Source organism: Anas acuta, chromosome 20 (assembly GCF_963932015.1).
Source record: "Anas acuta chromosome 20, bAnaAcu1.1, whole genome shotgun sequence".
NCBI lineage: Eukaryota > Metazoa > Chordata > Aves > Anseriformes > Anatidae > Anas > Anas acuta.
In genome coordinates, this window is record NC_088998.1 from 2,276,903 (window position 1) to 2,295,642 (window position 18,740).

General features: G+C 58.1%; 1 protein-coding gene across 2 annotated transcripts in view; it reads left to right on the forward strand.

Annotated features, from left to right (window-relative positions):
* Positions 1–3,128: 3,128 nt before the first annotated feature.
* ARRDC1 (arrestin domain containing 1) overlaps positions 3,129–18,740 on the forward strand; it is a 28,913-nt gene continuing 13,301 nt past the window's right edge. The window contains exons 1-2 of one of the 2 annotated variants that reach the window (XM_068656716.1): positions 3,129–3,404; positions 16,825–16,935. In XM_068656716.1, coding sequence (XP_068512817.1) covers positions 3,287–3,404; positions 16,825–16,935 — 229 coding nt within the window. In that variant the 5' untranslated portion in view covers positions 3,129–3,286. Of the gene's footprint in view, positions 3,405–16,601; positions 16,687–16,824; positions 16,936–18,740 lie in introns of those variants that run through there. The other variant, XM_068656717.1, reaches the window with a different exon arrangement.

Below are 18,740 nucleotides of genomic sequence, written 5' to 3' on the forward strand. Positions count from 1 at the left end.
AGGGCAAGGGATTTGGAAAGGTTATAAACCTTTATGTTATATTTATGTTATAAGTATGTCAGTATTATGGATTCTATATACACATGCGTGTAAAAAAGAAGTTATGAGTGATATACACAGTACAAATACATCAGTAGTGAGCCCTCCAGGGGCTCCCTGCTCAGATGTGTAGCTTTAGCCCAAGGGAAGTTTGAGATGCAATGAACAATTTCCTCGGCTGTGCCTCTGCTGTTTTCTCTCCTTCTCAGTCACAGCAGCTCCAGTGCCTGATGTCTCGTGGTGTGCTGGGGTGTCCCCAGCCAGCAGCTGAACTACCACCCCCTTGTCCAGTAGGACAGGGGAGCGCATTGGAAAAGCAAGGGTGATTGAGATGAAGACTCCTCAGCTGGAGAGGAGGAGAGGCCACGAGGCCAGGCTTGCCCATCTCCCCAGCCCTTACGCACCCTGAAGCGACAGAGCAGGTGACGATGACCTTGCAAGCTACAAAGTGTCCCAGAGATAACACTAATGCCTCACCCAGGAGTGCTCACCTCATTAAAGCCTGTGCCAGTCACTGCTCAGGTATCTCAGCTGCTTCCACGCTGCCTCTCCTGGAGGCTTCCTGGTCCTGCTGGGGCGATGATGGCCGTGGGGCAGGGGAAGCTGAGGCATGGGCAGGTGCTGGGTCATCGCGTGTGGCTGGGGGACAACCTCTGCAAGGCCAGAAGGGGACACATTTAAGTTACAAGAAAATGCACATGATTTAGAAAATGCACATGATTTAACCACAAAACCTTCTGCATACATCATATATATATATATATAGGTAGTACAAGACTTGCAGCTTCAGCTGTTCCTTTGTGGGCATATTTTGTTCCCAGCCACTTTCCCAGGCCCGTGGCAGAAGTTCAGCCGTGCTGTGGGCAGAGCATGGCCCAGGTGCCATGGGTGTTGTTGGTGCTTGTTTTGTTTTGTTTACTACTACATTATTTGTCAAGAAGTTTCGTGTTCCTTAAAGTTAGCGGCATGTGATGACATCTGAAAGGAAAATTCTATTCTAAAGCTGGGGTTAGCATTTTTTATCTGTCTCTCTTTAGAGTTTTCCCTTTTAATAAGGGAAAAAAGAGGAAGGGAGAAATGAGGGCGAAGAGGAAGTGAGAGTTCCCACTATCAGAATAAAGTCTTCAAAACAACTTTAACCAAAACAACAGGCCAAAATAGCAGGAAAGGGAATCTTAACATCCTTATCTCTTTTTTTTTTTTTTTTTTTTTCCCATCTACTCAGAATTTCAGTGCCTGTGACTCTGCAGGCAATTAGACAACATTGGTGACTCCAGGGCACATGCAGATGAGCAGGGAGGCAGGAATGCAAACAGGCATTTGACTCTAATGAGCAAAACCCTCCTGAACTGAGCACCATCGTGCCACGTACAGGGAATGGCAGGTGCCCTGGCACTGCGGGGCTCATAATTGTGCCCATCTCATTACGTTTTATGGACAGCTAAGCACTGGGGAAGGATCAGTGCCATGGCACCGCTGCCGGCCGTGTCACAAGAGGAGCTCCTGTGTTTGTCAGAGCACTCAGCGAATGTCTCGCAGGGCTATAGCTGTGCACAGCGAGCACATCGCTGGAGCCGGGATGCCTTTGTTCAGCTCCTAGCACAGGAATCCTTTTTATTTTTGTTATGACCTTGGGCAAGTAACTTTACTATGCTTAAAATTACTTTTCTGCAAACAAGGAGTATAAATATCTTTGCATCAAGAGAGTTGCAGAGTGCAGCGTAAGGGGCTCTGTTTTGGCTCGTCGAAGGATTTTTTTTTAACCGTGTGTCATTGCTCAGCATCCCTGTGGGGCAATGGTGATTGTGCCACCCTGGTGATGGGGACAGAGAGGGTATGACTGCTGGTAGCTCAACAGTGCTCAAAGCCCTGGGTCTTCAGAGACTTTCTGTGGGAAAAAGAGGTTCAGTAAAATCTGCTGTGGCACAGGGTGCTTCTGCCACCCCTCATTTGTTTGTTTTCTGCTGGCAGTGCCACCTGGGGTGGCTGCAAAGGAACCGAGCTGCAGAGGCTGATGAAAGAGGCTGCAGGCTCATCTTACAGAAGAGACTGGTACGTGTAGCCTGGCAAAACAACAGCTAAGGGCAGAGCAAGGAGAGTGGTGTATGGAAGCCTCTGAGGGTATGCACTGCAGGAGATGAGCTACTTAGCGTTGGCACAAGCCCATCGGGGTGTGTGTTGCCTGTGACGACGTGCAGGCTGGAAAGAAGAGGTAGCTTGTAAGCAGCGGAGGAGTGAGGGCCTGAAGAGCTCCCCAGCAGGAGTCCCTTGTGCTGGGGATATACAAACTACTTCTGAAGTAGCTCTCAACCCCCTTTACGTGGGGTGTGACACCGTGATGGCCACCCTGAGGTGATCCTGGAGGCTCCTGCAGCTCGGGCTGGTGTCGCTGCGGGTCCTGCTGGGTCTGTGCTGGGTGTGCTCTGCAGATGAATGGATAAACAGGGATCAGCGGCCCTCCTCGCACTTAGTCATTCTGCCTGTGTGCGCAGCCTGCTTGTCATCAGCCAGGAGGCCTCGCCGGGAGGTGCCTTTCCCCAGCACTGTGTTGGGTGTTTGCTGTGAAATAAAGAAATAGCAAAATGCCTTTTTTACTGGTTTTATTTATTTATTTATTGAGCCTTGGAGTGAAAGCAGCATTGAGAGGGGCACACGGCAAGTGTGAGGCAGGGCAGCCCCCAGCTCCTGGAGATGCCCCAGCTGGGGTGCAGCCCTTCACCCCACTGCTCTGTGGGGATCCGTGGGGCGGCTGTTTGGACCCGTGGGGTGGCTGTTTGGATCCGTGGGGTGGATGTTTGGATCCACGGGGTGGATGTTTGGATCCGTGGGGTGGCTGTTTACCAGCCCTGACCCCATGCTGCGTCTGTACAACTCCCACCGGCCTCTTCAAGCTACTGGGGACGTAGGAACAAGCAGGGGGCAAGGTGACAGCTGGGCAGGGGGAATTACAGGCAGAGCTGCTTAGGGGGAGCACTGGGAGAGGCAAGATGGCCCCGGGACAGCCGCCTCCTTCCCCCCAGAGCCCGGCCTTTCCCCCAGAGCCCGGCCCCTCACGGCTCCTCCGCCCGCCCCTTCCCACAGCGCGGGCCGGGCCGGGCGGAGGCGGGTGCAGGGCGGAGCCGCCCGGCCGGGGCAGGGACGGCGGGGCCGGCACGGCTCGGTACGGCTCGGCTGGGCTCTGTAGGGCTCGGCACGGCTCGGCAGGGCAGGCAGCGCTGCCGGCAGAGCGGAGCAGAGCGGCGCGGCCATGGGGAAGGTGCAGCTCTTCGAGATCCGCCTGGGCGAGAGCCGCGTCATCTACAGCCCCGGCGAGCCGCTGGTCGGCACCGTCACCGTGCGGCTCTCGGGCTCGCTGCAGTACCGAGGTGAGCCCGCGGCCTGCCCGGCACCGGCTCCCCGCTGCCCCCCCCCGAGCCCCGGCCGGCTCCGGGCACGGCGGGGCGGAGGGAAGGCGGCCGGGGGCCGGGCGGTACCGGCGGAGCCCCCGAGCTGCCGGCGGGGGGGTCCCGGGGGTCCCGGTCCCCGCTTCTCGGAGCCGGGGCTGGGGGTGCTGGAGGCGGGGGGGTGCGGGCTGGGTGCCCGCTGTGTGCCCGCTGTGTGCCCGCTGTGTGCCGGGGCTGCCCCGCTCGCTCCTCGTCCTTCTGCCAAGTTGTGTTTGGGGGCGGCTGGAGGGGCTCCAACGCGAAGTCCCTCGGATAGGCGCTAGGTGAGGGTGCTCACGCTGCCCCTGCCATCGGCCGTGCTTTCAGCAGCACCTCGCCCAGCTGTCTGTGATAGCTTTTGGAGGCTTCCTCGGGGAAAAAAAAATGCCTGGGACAAGTGCAGGCTTGCAGGCTGCTGAACTCCTCCTGGAGCGGAGCAGGGCACGTATCTCCTTGGAGCCTTCTCCCAGCAACGCTCCCTCCAGCTCCAGCGAAGACAATTCCTGCCCCAGTGTGTGCCGGCCTCCCCCCGCCTGGCCCCACAGCTCCCACCCTGTGCTGGACGCACCCCGTGGGTTTTGGAAAGGCGTTCGGTCTTGGTGGGCTCCGATGGGATTTGGCTAACGAGCCTGAGGCGGCTGAGGAGGGCTTTTGGAGAGCTGGTGGGTGCTTCCAGCCAAAACCTGAGCTGTTCCTTCGCCTTCTGTGGGAAGTGTCACAAGTGGCTGGTTGGGGCTGAGGTCCCAAATCGGCTTTACCAGCTGGGGTGGCAGCTTGCTGTGACGGGTGTCTGCACCTGCCCAGGTAACCGGGGTGCCAAGGTCTGCAGAGCGTGGGGTGAGACCCTCTGCTGTGCGCCCTCCCTGCTGGACGTGTCTCACCCCCAGGAAGAGGGGAGGAAGCTCAGGTGGCAGCCAAACATCCTGCTTGGTGCCACAGGACGTCTTTAGGGAGAGCCCTGCTGGGCCTTGTGGGCTTGAGGGATCAAACAACCTCCATCACACTGTGGCTTCTGCTGGGCTGTGGGGAGAGCTGGGCGAAGGCCTCGCAGCCGTGTGGGTCAGTGGCACATCCACACACACCTCCTGTGACCAGCTGGGACTCCTCAGAGGAATAAACAGCTTCCTGGAGAAGGCATGAGTGAGGTGCTCGCCCTTTGCAGGCCAGGCCCATGGCAGCCAGGTGTGATACTTTCTATTTCCCGAGCTGGGCCAGTCTGACGTGTGTGGTTGTGTGTTGTTTTTTTTTTTAACCACAAATGAACTCACGCGCGATTACTCCACACCGTGCCTCATTTTATGGCTGTTGGAAACCGTGCCTATCAGGAGGTGGACAACACAAGCGAACAAAGCTCGTTCTGCCTTGCTAGACGTGCTGCGAGTCCTGGGTCACAGAAAAGCCGAACTAGAGACACACCTTTCAGGATCATAAATACTCCCACCTACTCTGGCTTCCTTGCCAGCCCTGCTGACTAGCACTAATGGCTGTTCAGTAACACGCTGTCCTTGGCTGGCCGTGTGGCCACGTTACGGGCGGTGACTCACCTTTGTGGTGACCCTCACGGACCTTCACAGCCTCCCCTGTGTCCCTGCCAGGATGGAGGTGGTCCTCTGAAAGCCGGGCCTCTGGGGAGAGCACTAATGGCACTGCAGGTCCCTAATTGTTGTGCCTAACTTGCTGGGTAAATCATCAAGCGCCTGTGTACGGGGAATAATTAATCTAACAGGAAGCTGGTGCTGGGACGGCTGGGGGTAGGGTTAGTTTGGGGAGAGGGAAAGAAGTTATTGCAGAGCAGGGGACAGCCCTGGAATGAAGCTGCTGCTGCTCGGGGGTGCTGGAGCACTTCCCTCTCTGCTCGGCAGCTCCCAGGGCCATGCTGATTATTTCGGTCTTGCTGCCTCCTGCTCAGCCGGGCTTCTCGCAGGCGGAAGCATAATGATAAAATAACAGCCCTCTCCCAGGTCACCCAGAGTAAAGAACCTTGAAAGCACTTTCTGGAGCAGATTTCAGCACTGTGCTCTTCTGCACTCTGTTATTTAGCTGTCCAGGTTTATGCAGTGATGCCTTGACTTTCAAATCAGTCCCTTGAACTACAAGGCTCCAGACACAAGTCCCGATGTCTGTTCGTGTTCTAGAAGTATCTAGGTCCATAATTTCCATTTCTGCAGAGCCTGCGAATCATAATTTTCCAGTCTAATCTTAAATGTAGTAAAAGGTTTCACTTCTCATATGGAAAACCGAGAAAGTTGGTGGTGAAGAAGGGGTTGAAAGCAGGTCACTTGGATCCTGAGCCGTGCTACGCTCAGATTCTTGTAGTGACTAAAGGGTCACTTCTGTTTTTGTGGAGGGGCAGCGTGAGGAAGTGTGGTTTTGGCCAATGCATAAGGTGGTTCTGATATTCGTGTAGCCTGCCCCCGTGCCGGGGGGAAGAGGTGACATCTGAGCACTCTGTTAGCCAGGACCCTCTGTACAACGGGACCTCTGCAACCGGGAGGTGTTGTTCCTGCAGGAGGGCCGTAGCTTGGGCTGCTCTGCACAGTGCTGGTGAGAGGATGGACTGAATCCCCAGGTAGCAGCCTGAAGCACGCTCTGCCCTGCGACAGCAGTTTGTCTGGTGAGGGAGCGCAGTGCACGCGGTGCAGAACCGAGTGGGATCCCGGTGGAAGGCAGGGGTGGCCCCAAAGCTGCTGCTGCCCCCAGAGGTACTGGCAGTGCCCAGGGAAGGCCCACAGGTCACCAGACATCTGCTCGTGGGCACAAGGATGAGGCAAGGCTGGCACTGCTGCCCGGGAACACTCACATATCGTCCTGCAGCATCGCTCCGGCAGGCTGGATGGCTCCGGCTCTGGTGGCAGTGGATTAACTTTCTTTTCTCATTGTCTGGAGCGAGACAGCAGTGAGCTGTGTGGCCAAGCCTGTCTGAGACTGGGGAACAAAAGAGGGATTTTTGCTATCCTGGCTGGCTTGCTGCTGGAACTGAAACTCCTCTGGAGTCAATAACTAATCGCAGGATTGTTTTGTGTCTCTTGTCTCCGCAGTGCGCGCCGCTCTCCGCTTCTCCCCCGCCCGCGCACCACTTGCGCTCATCTTGAGAAACTGTTTGCTGCTTTCTTTGGCGAGGAGATGTGCTGCGGCCTTCCCTCTTGTTTAACAAAATGAGGGAACAAGTGGAGTGGAGCTCTGTCTGTCTGATTCGCTTCCAAGCGTGACAAACGGGGTGTGATTGTGTATTCTTTCCCTGGAGCAGCGCAGAGCGGGCAGAGGCGCAGCTTGTCTCTCTGGGCTGGAGTCAGGTAGGCAGGAGGGAGGCTCCCCTGCTGGGAGGAAGAAGCCCGTGGTTTTCTGTCTGTCCCTTCTGGGGGCAGCTCCCTGACCCTCACAGGGGCCCCGCAAACAGGCACAAAAGGGAGTGAGTAAGGTGGGTGCTGGCTCCAGCATCTGCCGAGGCGTTGCCGGCGGCAGTGCAGGTGGATGTGCTCTGCTCCACTTGCAGCCTGCTGTGGAGTGCTTTCTGCTAAGGTCACCCCTCGGAGGAGAGGGGAAGAGGAGGAAGTACGCGTGGAGGAGCCACATAGCCGTCGGTTGACGTGGCAAAGTCTTGCCAGAGGCTGTGGCAGCCAGGAAGAGCAGGACAGACCTGCCGACTGGCCTCTGCTGCCTGGAGAAGGGAAGGGGATGCTCGGGGTCTTCCGAGAGCACAAGGGCCATGAGGTGGCTGGGTTGTGATGCACGGCTCCTGCAGGTGTGACCTGTGGAAAAGCATGGAAAAAGGCGTTCTGCAGGGAATTGGGGCAAGCCTTTTCCTCCTCCTGCTCAGGGCAGCTGCTCCTGAAGCAGCCTGACAAGCACACCGGGGCTGGGGTTTCTGCTCAGTGCCTGAAGTTAGCGATCTCTTTGCGCTCCTAACATTGTAGCTCTTAAAATGTGGAAGTGCAAAGTGCTTCAGAGAGGAGGAAAAGTGCAAAGGGCCCGGCTGGCTGTAGGTCTGCGGGGTTTTGTCTGGTGTGCAGGTGTGCCCGCCTGGGCTCTGTTTCGTGTCTAGGAGCTGAAACTGGAGGTGAAACAGCTTCAGACCACGAAGATGTGCAGGTTTCTGTCTGCTCGGGGTAGCTTGTAAAAACCAACGTCACATCCACCAGCACTGTTTGATGGCCAGTTAAAAATAGTTGACGGGGTGCAGGTGTCAAGTGTGAGCTAGATTTTTATTTAATTTGCTGTGAATATGCCTGTTAGGGGAGGCTTTTCCCCAGAAAGGGCTTCGCCCTGGCCGGGTACGGCTTTGTCTAGGATCACGTACTGCTTTGAGAAGGATGCTTGGTGCCACGTGGTTGAACTGAATGGATGAGCGAGCTCTGACAGGTGTGTTGGGACAGAGAGGTGCTGGGTGACTGCAGAGGACATCGGGGTGTCCCGAGGTGAGGACAGACCCCTCAGCAAGGTGGTGGTGGCACGTTAGTGCCAGGCAGGAATCATTCAGAGACCTAGTTTAGTTTAAAAACATCCTGACCTTTGAGCACCTTACCCTTGATTGAAAACTGGAGCTTATCAGATATCCGCAGCAAAAAGGCTGCTTCCGAGAAACATGAATCATTTCTGGAGCGTTAATGCTTATAACTTCCAATCCTTTGTTCTTGCTGAGGGAGCTGCTGCTGCTTGGTCGTTCTGGCTCCAGCTGGAGGTAACGATGCTGCAGCTTGCGCTTCATCCCTGGTACGTACACACCCGCCTTAACCCCACATGTTCCCTGCAATAAGGCATGGATAAAAATGGCTTGGGAGGCAGCAGCTCCGGGAGGAAAGCTCAGTGTGGGGGTTCGACTCGGTGCCTTTTTGACAGGATTGTCGGCGCGGGACTGGATGCCAGGTCCGGGGGTTTAGCTCCAAGTCCCGAATGCTGTTCTCTGTCTGCTCAGATATCTGCCGGTATCTGGCCTCACCGTGAGGATTGTCGTACGATCCCGCACCCCTCTGAGCGTAGCAGGGATTTGTTATGGATCTGGTGCTCGGGTAATAACAAGAACACAAGTCGTCTTCCCAAACTGATATCGCGCTATAAATAGAGAATCCAGCTGCTTGCGCTGAATGGCATCAAAGGAAATCATAGGAGCAGCTCTTATGCAGAATGAAGTGGATTCTGGCTGCTTTCTCCCAAGTCGCTGGGGCTGCTTCTTGACAGCCGAGACGTGTGAAAGCAGTGCTTGAGAGCTCAGCGTGGCATGAGAAATCCTCAGCGGGGAGCACGTGGCCCTGGGGGCTGCGCTCCCGTCGCCGTCCCACCTCCTGGGCACAGAACCAGGCCATGAAGGTACCCGGCTGTGTCGGGGGGGTCGCCGGATGCAGGGTGGCTTCATGGCTTGTAAATAATGCTCTTCAGGAAAGGGCACTTGAAACCTGCCCTGCTAGGAGGGGTGAGCTGGCTCTGGGCTCGTGCCTGGGAGCCGTGCAAAGGCCTTGCCGGTGTCTTGGTGCGCCCTGGGGCAGCTGTGTGAGGTGCCTGTCCCCATGCTGCTGTCTGCTTTCCTCCTTGATGGGCTCCCACCCCTCACACCGAAACTGCTGTGTCTGGGATGCCAGAGCAGGTGTGAGCTTGCTGCTTTGGTCCTCAGCAGTGCCGTGGTGTGTGCAGGAGGTTGGTTATGACAGCAGTGTCCGCGCTGCGTCCTTTTGGCCCGACGCGTGCGTGGCAGGGGCTGTTCAGCCTCTAACGGGCCTTTTTCCAGCTGGCCGAGTATCAAGATGACTTTGCAACTGCTCCTCTCCCTGATGCTGAGGGACAAGTCCTGGAGAGTGCATGCCCAGGAGCATCCCTTGTGCCCCAGGAGGGCGCAGAGGAGCGTCCCCTCTGCTCCTCAGCGTTGGTGCTGTGCCTGCAGCACTGCCTGGTGCCGAGCAGACCTGGAGCCCTGCATCAGGCGGCGATCTGGGTGGCAGTGAGGGTCTGCCAGAGAGCAGCAGGCAGCAGGAGCTCACCCGGACCAGTGACTCAGTCCCGCAGCAGTCTGGCCCAAAGGAGCCCTTGTGCCGTGGCGTTACGGTAAGCCTGTTAAACATGAATTTCCAGAACCCTTTGAAGCCTTTATTTAGAGAGAGCCTGAAAAGGGAGTAGTCTCGGGTGAATCAACCTCTCCGTGGTAAGCAGAGAAACCTGATCAGTCGGCCCTTTATCTGCCCAACGTGGCTTTTGCACCCAGCGCGGAGGGGTGAGGGCAGGGAGGCCGTCACGGGAGCAGCCGCTCAACCTGCCCGGCTGTGGGAAGAGCAGAGCTGGACGTGTTCCCAGGAGGACAGACGTGTTCCCAGGAGGACAGACGTGTTCCCAGGACATCAGAGAGCTCGGCCTCCCCGGCTGCTCCTCATGTCGGCTGCACAGCCGCTGGCTCTGCCAGCAAGATGGGGTACAGCGAGCTGGCAGGGAAGGAGCAATCGCTTTTGTTATGAGTTTACAGGGCCAGTTTGTTACAGCATGAGCCCGACTTGTCTTCAAGCACTTACCGGATGCCTCCCGGGACCTGCGGTGTGGTCAGCTGGTGGAGTTTCTTGCCTGGCTCCTCTTCCAGTTTGAGACAAGGAAGTCAACTGTCCTGGAATATCCTAACTGCCCCGGCCTAAAGTAGTGCTAAGTGTTGGGTGGAAACCTATTTTGCTTTGGGCAAGCTATAAAAAAAAAAAAAAGTGTTTCCCCTCTTCAGTTTCAGCACTGCTGAGCCCGAGGAAACGCGGCTGTGGCCAGGCTGGCTGAGGTGTTGGGTGCTGGCAGCTCCTGGCATCTGGCAGCTTTCCTGGGCGAGCTGCCGGCTCCGCTCTGCTGCCTGGCTGCACCTCGGTCGTGTGGGACTTGCATTCCCCTCCCACAGCTCTGTGTTCGGGGCCTAGCCCTGAAGATTGAGATGCTCTGACTGCTCATGTACATGCAGCCTTGTTTTGCTTTGGAGAGCATGGTTTGTGTAGATCCAGCTCGCAAAAAGCAACTGGAAGCTCCCGGTGTGCCCTGAGCGGGATGGCTGTGGGTTAGGATCTGTCTTGTTGAGGGATCGTGACTAAACCTTGCTTGGGCCTTGTTGGGATCCTAAATACTAAATTCCTGTGCTCCTGGCCACACTGGCAGTGTGTGTGGCCGGGAGGTGTCCGTGTGCCAGCAGGCAGCATGCGGCTCGGCAGGGCTGGCTGTGAGGCTGCACCGAGCTCTGCGCAGGAAGGAAGGCGAGCACAGGGTGCAGGCACTGGCAGCAGTTGTGTTTGCTGAGATCTGCTGGGCGAGGAGCTGCGCTGCTCCCAGCTGCTGCGTGGCTCTTGCCCTAAGCCCTGCTTGGAGCCCGGTGCCATCCGAGGGGAACCGCAGCCCCGCTCTCTCGTGGAGCAGCCGGCAGGAGAGAGTCTGGAGCGCAGCTGCGGAAGGAGGGCAGGCACAGCCACCGCCAGACAGGCCAGCATTTCCCTCGCTGAACTTCTGTCTAGGGAAGCAGAAAGGGAAGAGGTTTTCTGAAACCGAAAGCTGGCTGTGCACGCCAGAGCCAAGAAGGCCCACGTGAAATGACTCCGCGGTCCCGGCAGCCTTCTGTTCCTCTGCAGCCCCCTGCGCTTCTGGGAGATGCTGGGAGAGGGGGCTGAGTGCTGGCAGTGCAGCCGAGGTGGGTGGCTGGCATCAAGATTTCCATGGTGAGCGTGAGATCTGCCTCTCTGTGCCAGATACCGAGCTCCCTGCAGTGCCTCCTGTGCTGCTGCTCGCAGCGCCCGGGGGTGCCGGCACCTGCTGGCCCCGCGCGGGGAGAGGCCGTCCCTCGGCGTGCAGCTGATGCTGCTCCACGTTGCGCAGAGCAGTGCTGATGGAGTGAGAGTTTGGGCTCCTAAAACTGGTCTGAGGCACAACTTTCCTCCTTCCCCAGTCTCCTGGAGCTGCACCTGCCCCAGGCTGGTCCCGCAGGAAGCCCTTGCAGGCTCCAGGCAGAGCCCCCCCGTCCCTCCCCGCCTCTCTTCCCAGCCTGGGTGCAGCAGCACCCGGACCTGCACCAGCCTGAAGCTCGGGGAAAACTCCTTTTTTCGCAAGAAGTGGTTTAGAGGAAAAGGGGTGCTGGGGGGGCTCTTTTTGGGGGGCAGCTTGGTGGCGAGGCAGCAGCGCTCCAGGACCCAGGGCAAAGGCTCAAGCGCAGCCGGCATCGGGTCCAGCGTGGGGGTGCTGCAGCATTTGTGCCTGTCACCGAGGAGCCCCGTGGCGTTGAGGTTTTCTCCCGCAGGCTGGTGTGGGTGCAGCCAGGCTCGTTAAACGTGCTCAGCCGGGGATGTTGCTCCAGATGCTCAAGATGACCCCTCTCCTCCGAGGGCAGCCGGAGCGCTGATAGAAGCCTGGGACGCTATAAATAAACCTGGCAGCTCTGCAAGGGAGAACAGCCTGGGCTCTGAACAGGAGGTTGTCCTGTGGAGCTTTCTGCCTTTGGGATGTCTTAGGCTCTTGATTTTGGGGAGGGGCTGGAAAAGACGAGCTTCCCTGCTCTCAGCCTGTGATGGAGAAAAGTGCTCGCAAAGCGGAGAGGATTGACCTTGGCTGGGAGGGGAGGTGGCTGTCACAGCTCTGTGCTCACAGGCGTGTGCCTGCATGGTTTGTCTTCAGAGGTTTCTGCGTTTGTAGATGACAGCACCCTCGGTGGATTGGTAGTACCCGGGGTGGTTTCTGGATAAAACAAATCAGCATCACCCAAAACACAGGGGTGAAGTGAGCCATTAGCAGCTGTCACCGCCCTGCTGTTGCTGCAGCTGGGGTTTGTACAGGCTGGGTGCAGGAGCTGCTCCAGGCTTCCTGCGGGTGGGATGTAGCAGGGGGTCGAGGATGTGTGAGGCCCTGCTGGGACCCCCTGCCCCGCTTGGCAAATGCAGCACTGCCACAGGGAGCGGGCAGCCTGGCCCTCGGTGGGTTTTGGTGAGCTGCTGCTGCCCCATGAGTGGGCTCACCGTGGGTCAGGAAAGCCTGAGCAGCTCTTTGGGATGACTCCTGAGAACACAGGGCTTCCCCTTCCCCAGCTGGAGGCCGAATCTTGTGCTGAGCCCTGGGGAAGGAGACAGAAACCTCTCCAGACAGTCCTTCGCTTGGTGCCAGACACGCCGCTGCCTCCAGCGTTCAGTGCGCGCTCTGCCCTCGCCTCGCTGGCTCGCGAAATGCCCGGGACTGTTTGTGTCAGGAACTGACAGGAAGGACCCAGAAGGATGGGGACAGCCGAGAGTTAATTAGGAGCTGCTGGTTTAATTAGCAGTGTCTCGGTATTTTTGTGCACGAGGGCTGGGAGCCGGGGGAGCAGTGTGCCCCGTGAGCTTCCAGCTTTCCTGCTCCCTGTGGTCTCGGCTTCCTCGCTGCGTGTTTTTCAGGGAGCTTTTCTAGGAATCGCCCGGTCTCTACCAGCTGCATGAGAGACTGGTCCTGCCTGCAGGTCTCACTGCCTCCCGGGCTTCCTGCCTGCCCATCACCATCCGGCCCTGCTGTGCTGGGAGCGGGATGACCCCAAAACTTCACCTGGCCTGGGGCAGGGGCCAGGAGATCTTGGGGCACTCCCAGACTCATGCTCCTTGTCACTTCAAGCTGTGGCACTGTGTGCTGAGGTGGCTCGGTCCCTTCCTGTCTGGGCAGGTGGCCCTAGGGGTTGCATTGCCGGCTTGCTGATGTTGCCTGTGATGAGACCGGCTCTCCTTGTGGCCTGGCCTTGCTCTCCCAAAGCCTCTCGAGTCCCCAAAACCGGCACCAGTGGGGATGGCAGCGGGGCCATCCGTCCCCTGCCTCTCCCCGGGCCTGGACCACGGCTGTGCCTGGCTGCTGGGGCTGGGGGAGGTGGCTCTGTCCTCATATACAGCTGGAGAGAATCTAAAGATTAGTGGTGATCTGGCCTGCCGTGGCTCTGGTGAGAGGGGTGAGGAGAGGGCTCCTCTTGGCTGGTTTCCATGAAATGAAGATTTGTCTGGTGCAGGCTCGCTGGTCTCTCGCAGCCCTCTCTTCCCTCTGCTCCCCCGTTCTCAGGCCCCAGGCACCCCCCGGCCCTCCTGCCAGCACCTTCTGGAAGTGCTGAGGTGCTGGCACCTCCGTCCCCCATCTCTTTTAGGGGTGTTGAGTGCTGTCCCCTTGGGTTTGGTGCTTTTTTGCCCTCTCTAGGAGCAGGGCTGTCCCCAGCAAGGTGTAGGAGCAGCTCTTGAAGCCCTTTATGGACGTGTGCCCATTCCCTTGTGCTGTGTGTGGCTGGTGTGGGTGCTTTGGGGTGGCTTTGCAGCCTGTTGAGCCCTGTGCTTGTGGGTACGGGCTCCCTGTCCCAGCTGAAGCCTCTGGGTCAGCCAGAGGCCAGGAACTGGCTGGTGTGGGCTTCAGCTGGCAGAAATCCGGGGCTGTCCATAGCTGCCCCGTCAGAGCTCAGCACTCACCTCCTCGTCCACCCTTGCAGCAGCAGAGGAAAGCCCCAGGCCACCAGCAGGGCCGTGCCAGCAGGAGGGCACGTTTGTCCTGCGTAAGCTGCTGCCAAACCGTCCTCATCTTCCCTCTGTACCTGTTGCGGGGGTGTGTGACACAGAAGGGACCTGAAGCCATTTGGGACCGGCTGCAGTTCGGGGAGGGCTGTGCCGGTGGGACTCTGCTTGCTCAGCACAACTGGAGTTTGGAAGTCGAGGACAGAGGTATGGATGCACGGCCTCTGCTCTCCCCTCGCCTGCCATACGGCACCAGCTCCCTGGGTTGACCGAAGGAGACGTTTGAGGTGTACAGCTGCTCTCCTTAAATCACCTTGGGAGAAGGCAGGCGTGCCCAGCTCCTGGCATCTCTATTTTTACTTAGGGCAGAGATGGATACGGCTGAGCTGTCTCCTTATATTGCCAGCAGTTGGCGAGTGCTGCAGCCCCTTGCTAAAGACGTGTCTGGCTGGGTGCAGAGCTGCTGCTGCTCCTCTGGGTGCCGGGGGACCGCAGGGGCAAAGGTCCCTCGCCTCCTGCATGGCTTCGTAATTTCCTTCTCTTCTCCTTGCTGCTTTTTGTCTCGCCCCCCCCCCCCACTTCCTTTATAGATATTTGACTTTTTTCCCCCCTGTGTTTATTTAAAGCAACCCAGGGGCCTGGTAACTGGGGCCGCTGGTAGCACTGGATTCCGGAGGCATTTTTATGGGTTTCTAACAACTGCAATTGGCCTGTTCCGGAGCAGAAACTCTTCTTATTTGCTATACCCGCAACTTGGCACGGAGACTGCCTGCAGGGGAGGCCTTGGAAAGTCTGACTGTGCATTTAGCTTCCTGGCAGTCGGGCTGGCGGGCTTTGCACCTCGGGTGGCTCCGGTGGCAGCAGCTCTGACGGTGCCGGGTTGCTGGACCGGCCCCCCCGACTCTGTTTTTAGCTCGCAGCTGCCCCCAGCACCACGGCTCTGCCTGGCAGCTGTGAACAGGAGCCCTGACACCACAGCCAGGCGTGTCCCCGGCTTCTTCCTCTCCCCGGGTCACGAGATGCTCGCAGAGGGGCTGGCTTCATAGCCGGCTGCTCCAAAACCCGGTGAGGTTGCTGTGAAACTGCCTTGGAGCTTGTCTGCTGTCCCAAAGGAGCCTGGGGACTGGTTTGGGGTCGGATCGCTCCCCTCCAGCTGACGTGTGAAGGAGCAGGGGCGAAACCTCCTCCATGGTGTAGAGGAGGATGCTGTGGGCCCACAGCAGTTTCTGCTGATAATCTCCTCAACAAGGGCCCGGGACAAGGAATGCTTCACGTGCAAACCCATGGTCACAGCTGTGGTCACGGCCTGCCCCAGGAGGAGCGACCACTGGGACTGGGGCTGGAGTGGGCTGCCCTTGGGGGTGACCCAGGACCCCAGGATCTCCCTCCATGGACCTGAGGCCTTCCCTCCTTTTCAGGCTGGTGGTGCCGAGCCAGTTTGGGTTCTCAGTGGTTAACTGAGAAGCCCTAGAGCTGACAGCCCCATGTCTGAGATGGAAAACCGTAAGTAGGGCTTTTAGATGCGGTCCAGCACAGCCCTGAGGTTCGTTGCTGTGAGCCCAGCATCGCAGCAGGGAGCAGCAGCCGAGGGCCAGCTCCGTGTGCCGGGCTGCACGGCTGCTGCCTGTGGGTCCCCGAGTCCCTGCCTGCTGTGGGGAGGGAGCTGGGGCCGTGCTGTCTGTGCTGCCTCACAGGGACAGGGAGCCTGAGCACCGCGGTGCGGTGGGCTGGGATGAGGGCTGCCTGCCCTCCCTTATCTGGGAGTTGCACCAGATGGTGGTTAGCCGGGAGCTTTTCAGGGTCGTTATCTACAAACTGGCTGAGGGACGCTGTGGGGAGCCTGTTTGGGGGCAGTCCCTCCTGGAGGTTGTAAAGCTTCCCCAATTCTCCTTTCTCGTGTGAAAACCTGGGAGTGGCGTGGCTGAGCCCAGGCTTGGTCTCACTGGAGACTGGGTTGTCTGGGCTGACTGGGACAGGGGCAGGCCCCTTGCGGCCCTGGGGCTCAGCGGTGTGCCCGAGGCGGGACAAGAGCCGGCACCAAGGCTGCTGGAGCTGCTGCCATCCGACGGGAGAGGAGTGGGCTCCGTGCAGGGCAGTGGGGGTGCTCTGTGCTCCGGGAGAGGACCTCGAGTGGAGCAGGAGGGGAGCCCTGGAGCCAGCACAAACTGGCTGCCCAGAGGCTTCCTGCGAGGCACTGCCTGGGTGTGCACGCTGAAAAGTTCACCGAACGCGGTGAGGGAGCTCTGTGGGATCTCCTAAAGCTGTCGCAGAACCTGCTGGGAACAGGACAGGAGATATTTGGGCTGGGGCACCCTGGTGACCCACCCCGTGCGGGGATGGGTCTGTCTGCGTCCTCCCTGCGCGGGGGAAGCGCTGTGGTTGTCTCTTGGTGTGTGCCAACAAGCAGGGAGAGCTCAGGGATGACCTTCCCAAGGCAAGGCACAAGCATAGCTCAAATTCTCTTTGGGCTGGGAGGGTCGGATGGCATCTCAAACGCTTCCAGCCCCGGCTGTTTGGCTTTGCTGTGAGCAGGAGGAGGGCTGCGTTGCCACAAAGGTTTCTGAGCGCAGGGGCCGAGGTGGGTACTGAGAGGGGATGCTGGTTTATTTGGGAGAGAACCAGGGGGAAGGTTGCCTTTTGGGGAGCTGAAGTCACTGCTGTTAAGGCCTTCTGCAGTGCACAGAGGCCAGCACAAGGACTGTAGTGGTGCTGACAGCTGGGAATGGCGCAGGGGGAGCAGAGCAAGTGGAGTAATGCTGGGAGCAAGGGGAAAATGTGCTTCCAAGCTGAAGGTGTGACCCCTGCTCCCTTTGCCACCCTGTGTGTGTTCATGAGGTTCTGCTCCTGTGGCCCCATAAAGTCTCTGAAACAAGTCTGAAGCTGTGGTTTTGCTTTTTCCTCGTGCTTACGTGTGTGGTTTCTGTTAACAGCCATCAAGGTGAGCTGCGTTGGATTCTGCGGGGTGTCCAACAAGATCAACGACACCGCCTGGACCGTGGAGGAGCAGTACTTCAACACCACGCTGTCTCTGGCAGACAAAGGTAAGGTCCACAAGCACATGGTGGAGATGTGTGGCTGTGCTGTTTCTTGTGGGGAGAGGGGTGGTTCTGGGCTGCAGCACTGCATCACCAAGACCTCAGCATCTCGTTGATGTGAAGTGCCCCCTCACAGGCTGCTTTGGCCTGTGCACACAGGCTGTGAGCCAATATTAGACTGCAAGAGCTGTGCAGGGAGGCATCCTGAATAGCTGCAGAACTTGGCAGCCCCCTGTAAACATTGCTTGTGTCCTCTGGTGCTGGTCTGTCTGGAACGGGGCTGTCAACAGCCACTTCGCTGCTGCTGGATGTCTATGAGCACAGCAGCTGTGAAGTCCCTGTGGGTTCACCCCGCTCTGCTTTCTGTGTGTGTTGTCTCTGGAAGTCACAAAACGCTCATCAACGCTGGTCAACAGGAGCTGGTTGCAGGGCGGGAGTGGTTTGATTACAGCGACAGGGAGGTGGAGATGTCGCCTGTCCTCCCCGAGGAAGGCTGAGGGCACGCCGTGAGCAGCCCCCGCGCCTCGCAGCGCACCGCAGGCAGAGATGCCTGGAGATAACAGCGGGGCTGCACTGTCCCGCGGGGTAAAGTGACACCCGGAGCCTCTGGGGAATCTGGGCTCGAGTGAATGCTGGCTTTCTGCTGTTAAATAGGTCAACCTTACCACAATTAATTTATGCCGGGCTCTGGCTCCTATGGAAATCAAGAGGCACCCGCATTCACCTGCTGAAGGCAGTGGCTGTGGCGGTAATTGCAGCGTGGCAACAGGCCAAGGCAGCAGGAGTTCAGCCCTCTGATGCTGTTTTATCTAATAACAGGAAATGGGTAAAACTAACACGGCAGCTCCTGCTATCTCAGCAGTTCTTCAAGCAGAGCTTTTAGCATCGAGGGGAGACTGACCTCATCCTCACAGCGCTTGGAGACGGCGCTGCCTGCTCAGGTCCCAGGGAAGGGAGGCAGCTGGCTGGCTTTGCCCGTTGGCTTGGCTCCTAGCCCAGGGGCTGCAGGGGGAGGTAAACTGCCGGGGAGGGCGATGAGAAATGTTCCTGCCTGCTTTTGGAAGCGGTGCTGCTCGCAGCCAGAGAGCCCAGCTGTGAATGTCAGGGTAGCAAAATCCTGGAGGCTTGACGAGGGGCACGAGGGAATTGAGCGTAGGTGAGCTGGAGACTGAACAACTGCGGGCTCCTGGAGAGGTTTAAACCTGCAACTGTACTGAAAGCGAACTTCCAAATTTGTGTCTAGTATTTAATGATTCATGAGGGAGCTGTGATGCTGTGGATGGTTCTCTTCTGGTAGAGCTGAGCTGTGGCAAAAGCCAGTGGTGAGGTGGGGGGGAGGTGGGGCTGCTGTTCCCCAGCTTTGCAGCCCCTGAGGAATTTTGACAGCCAATTCAGCAGTTGGTTATTGCAGGGTTGCCCTTGGAAGCTATGACATCTGGGACAAGCGTGGACTGGGACGGATGGAAGGAAAATGTGTTGATAGCCACACATTCTCACTCTAATTTGACACCTTTGAATACCTGCATTCCAGAAAGCCTCCGAAGTTTGGTATTGCCAACTCAAAGTCATCATGGAAAGCCCCAGTGTTTTGCTCTTGACTTTCTGGGACCCAAACCATTGTGTGCTGCTCAGTTTGGTGTGGCTGTTTGTCCGTCCCTGGTATCACAAGCACCCAGAGCCCAAGCCCTGTGCAGGTGTTGGGGCTGGGTGCTGCTCGTGGAGCTGGTGGCATGAGGCCAGCCGGCATCATCCAGCGCCAATGCAACTCCAGGCAGGTGGGAGCGAGCATCAGCGGAGTGCAACTTACCTGA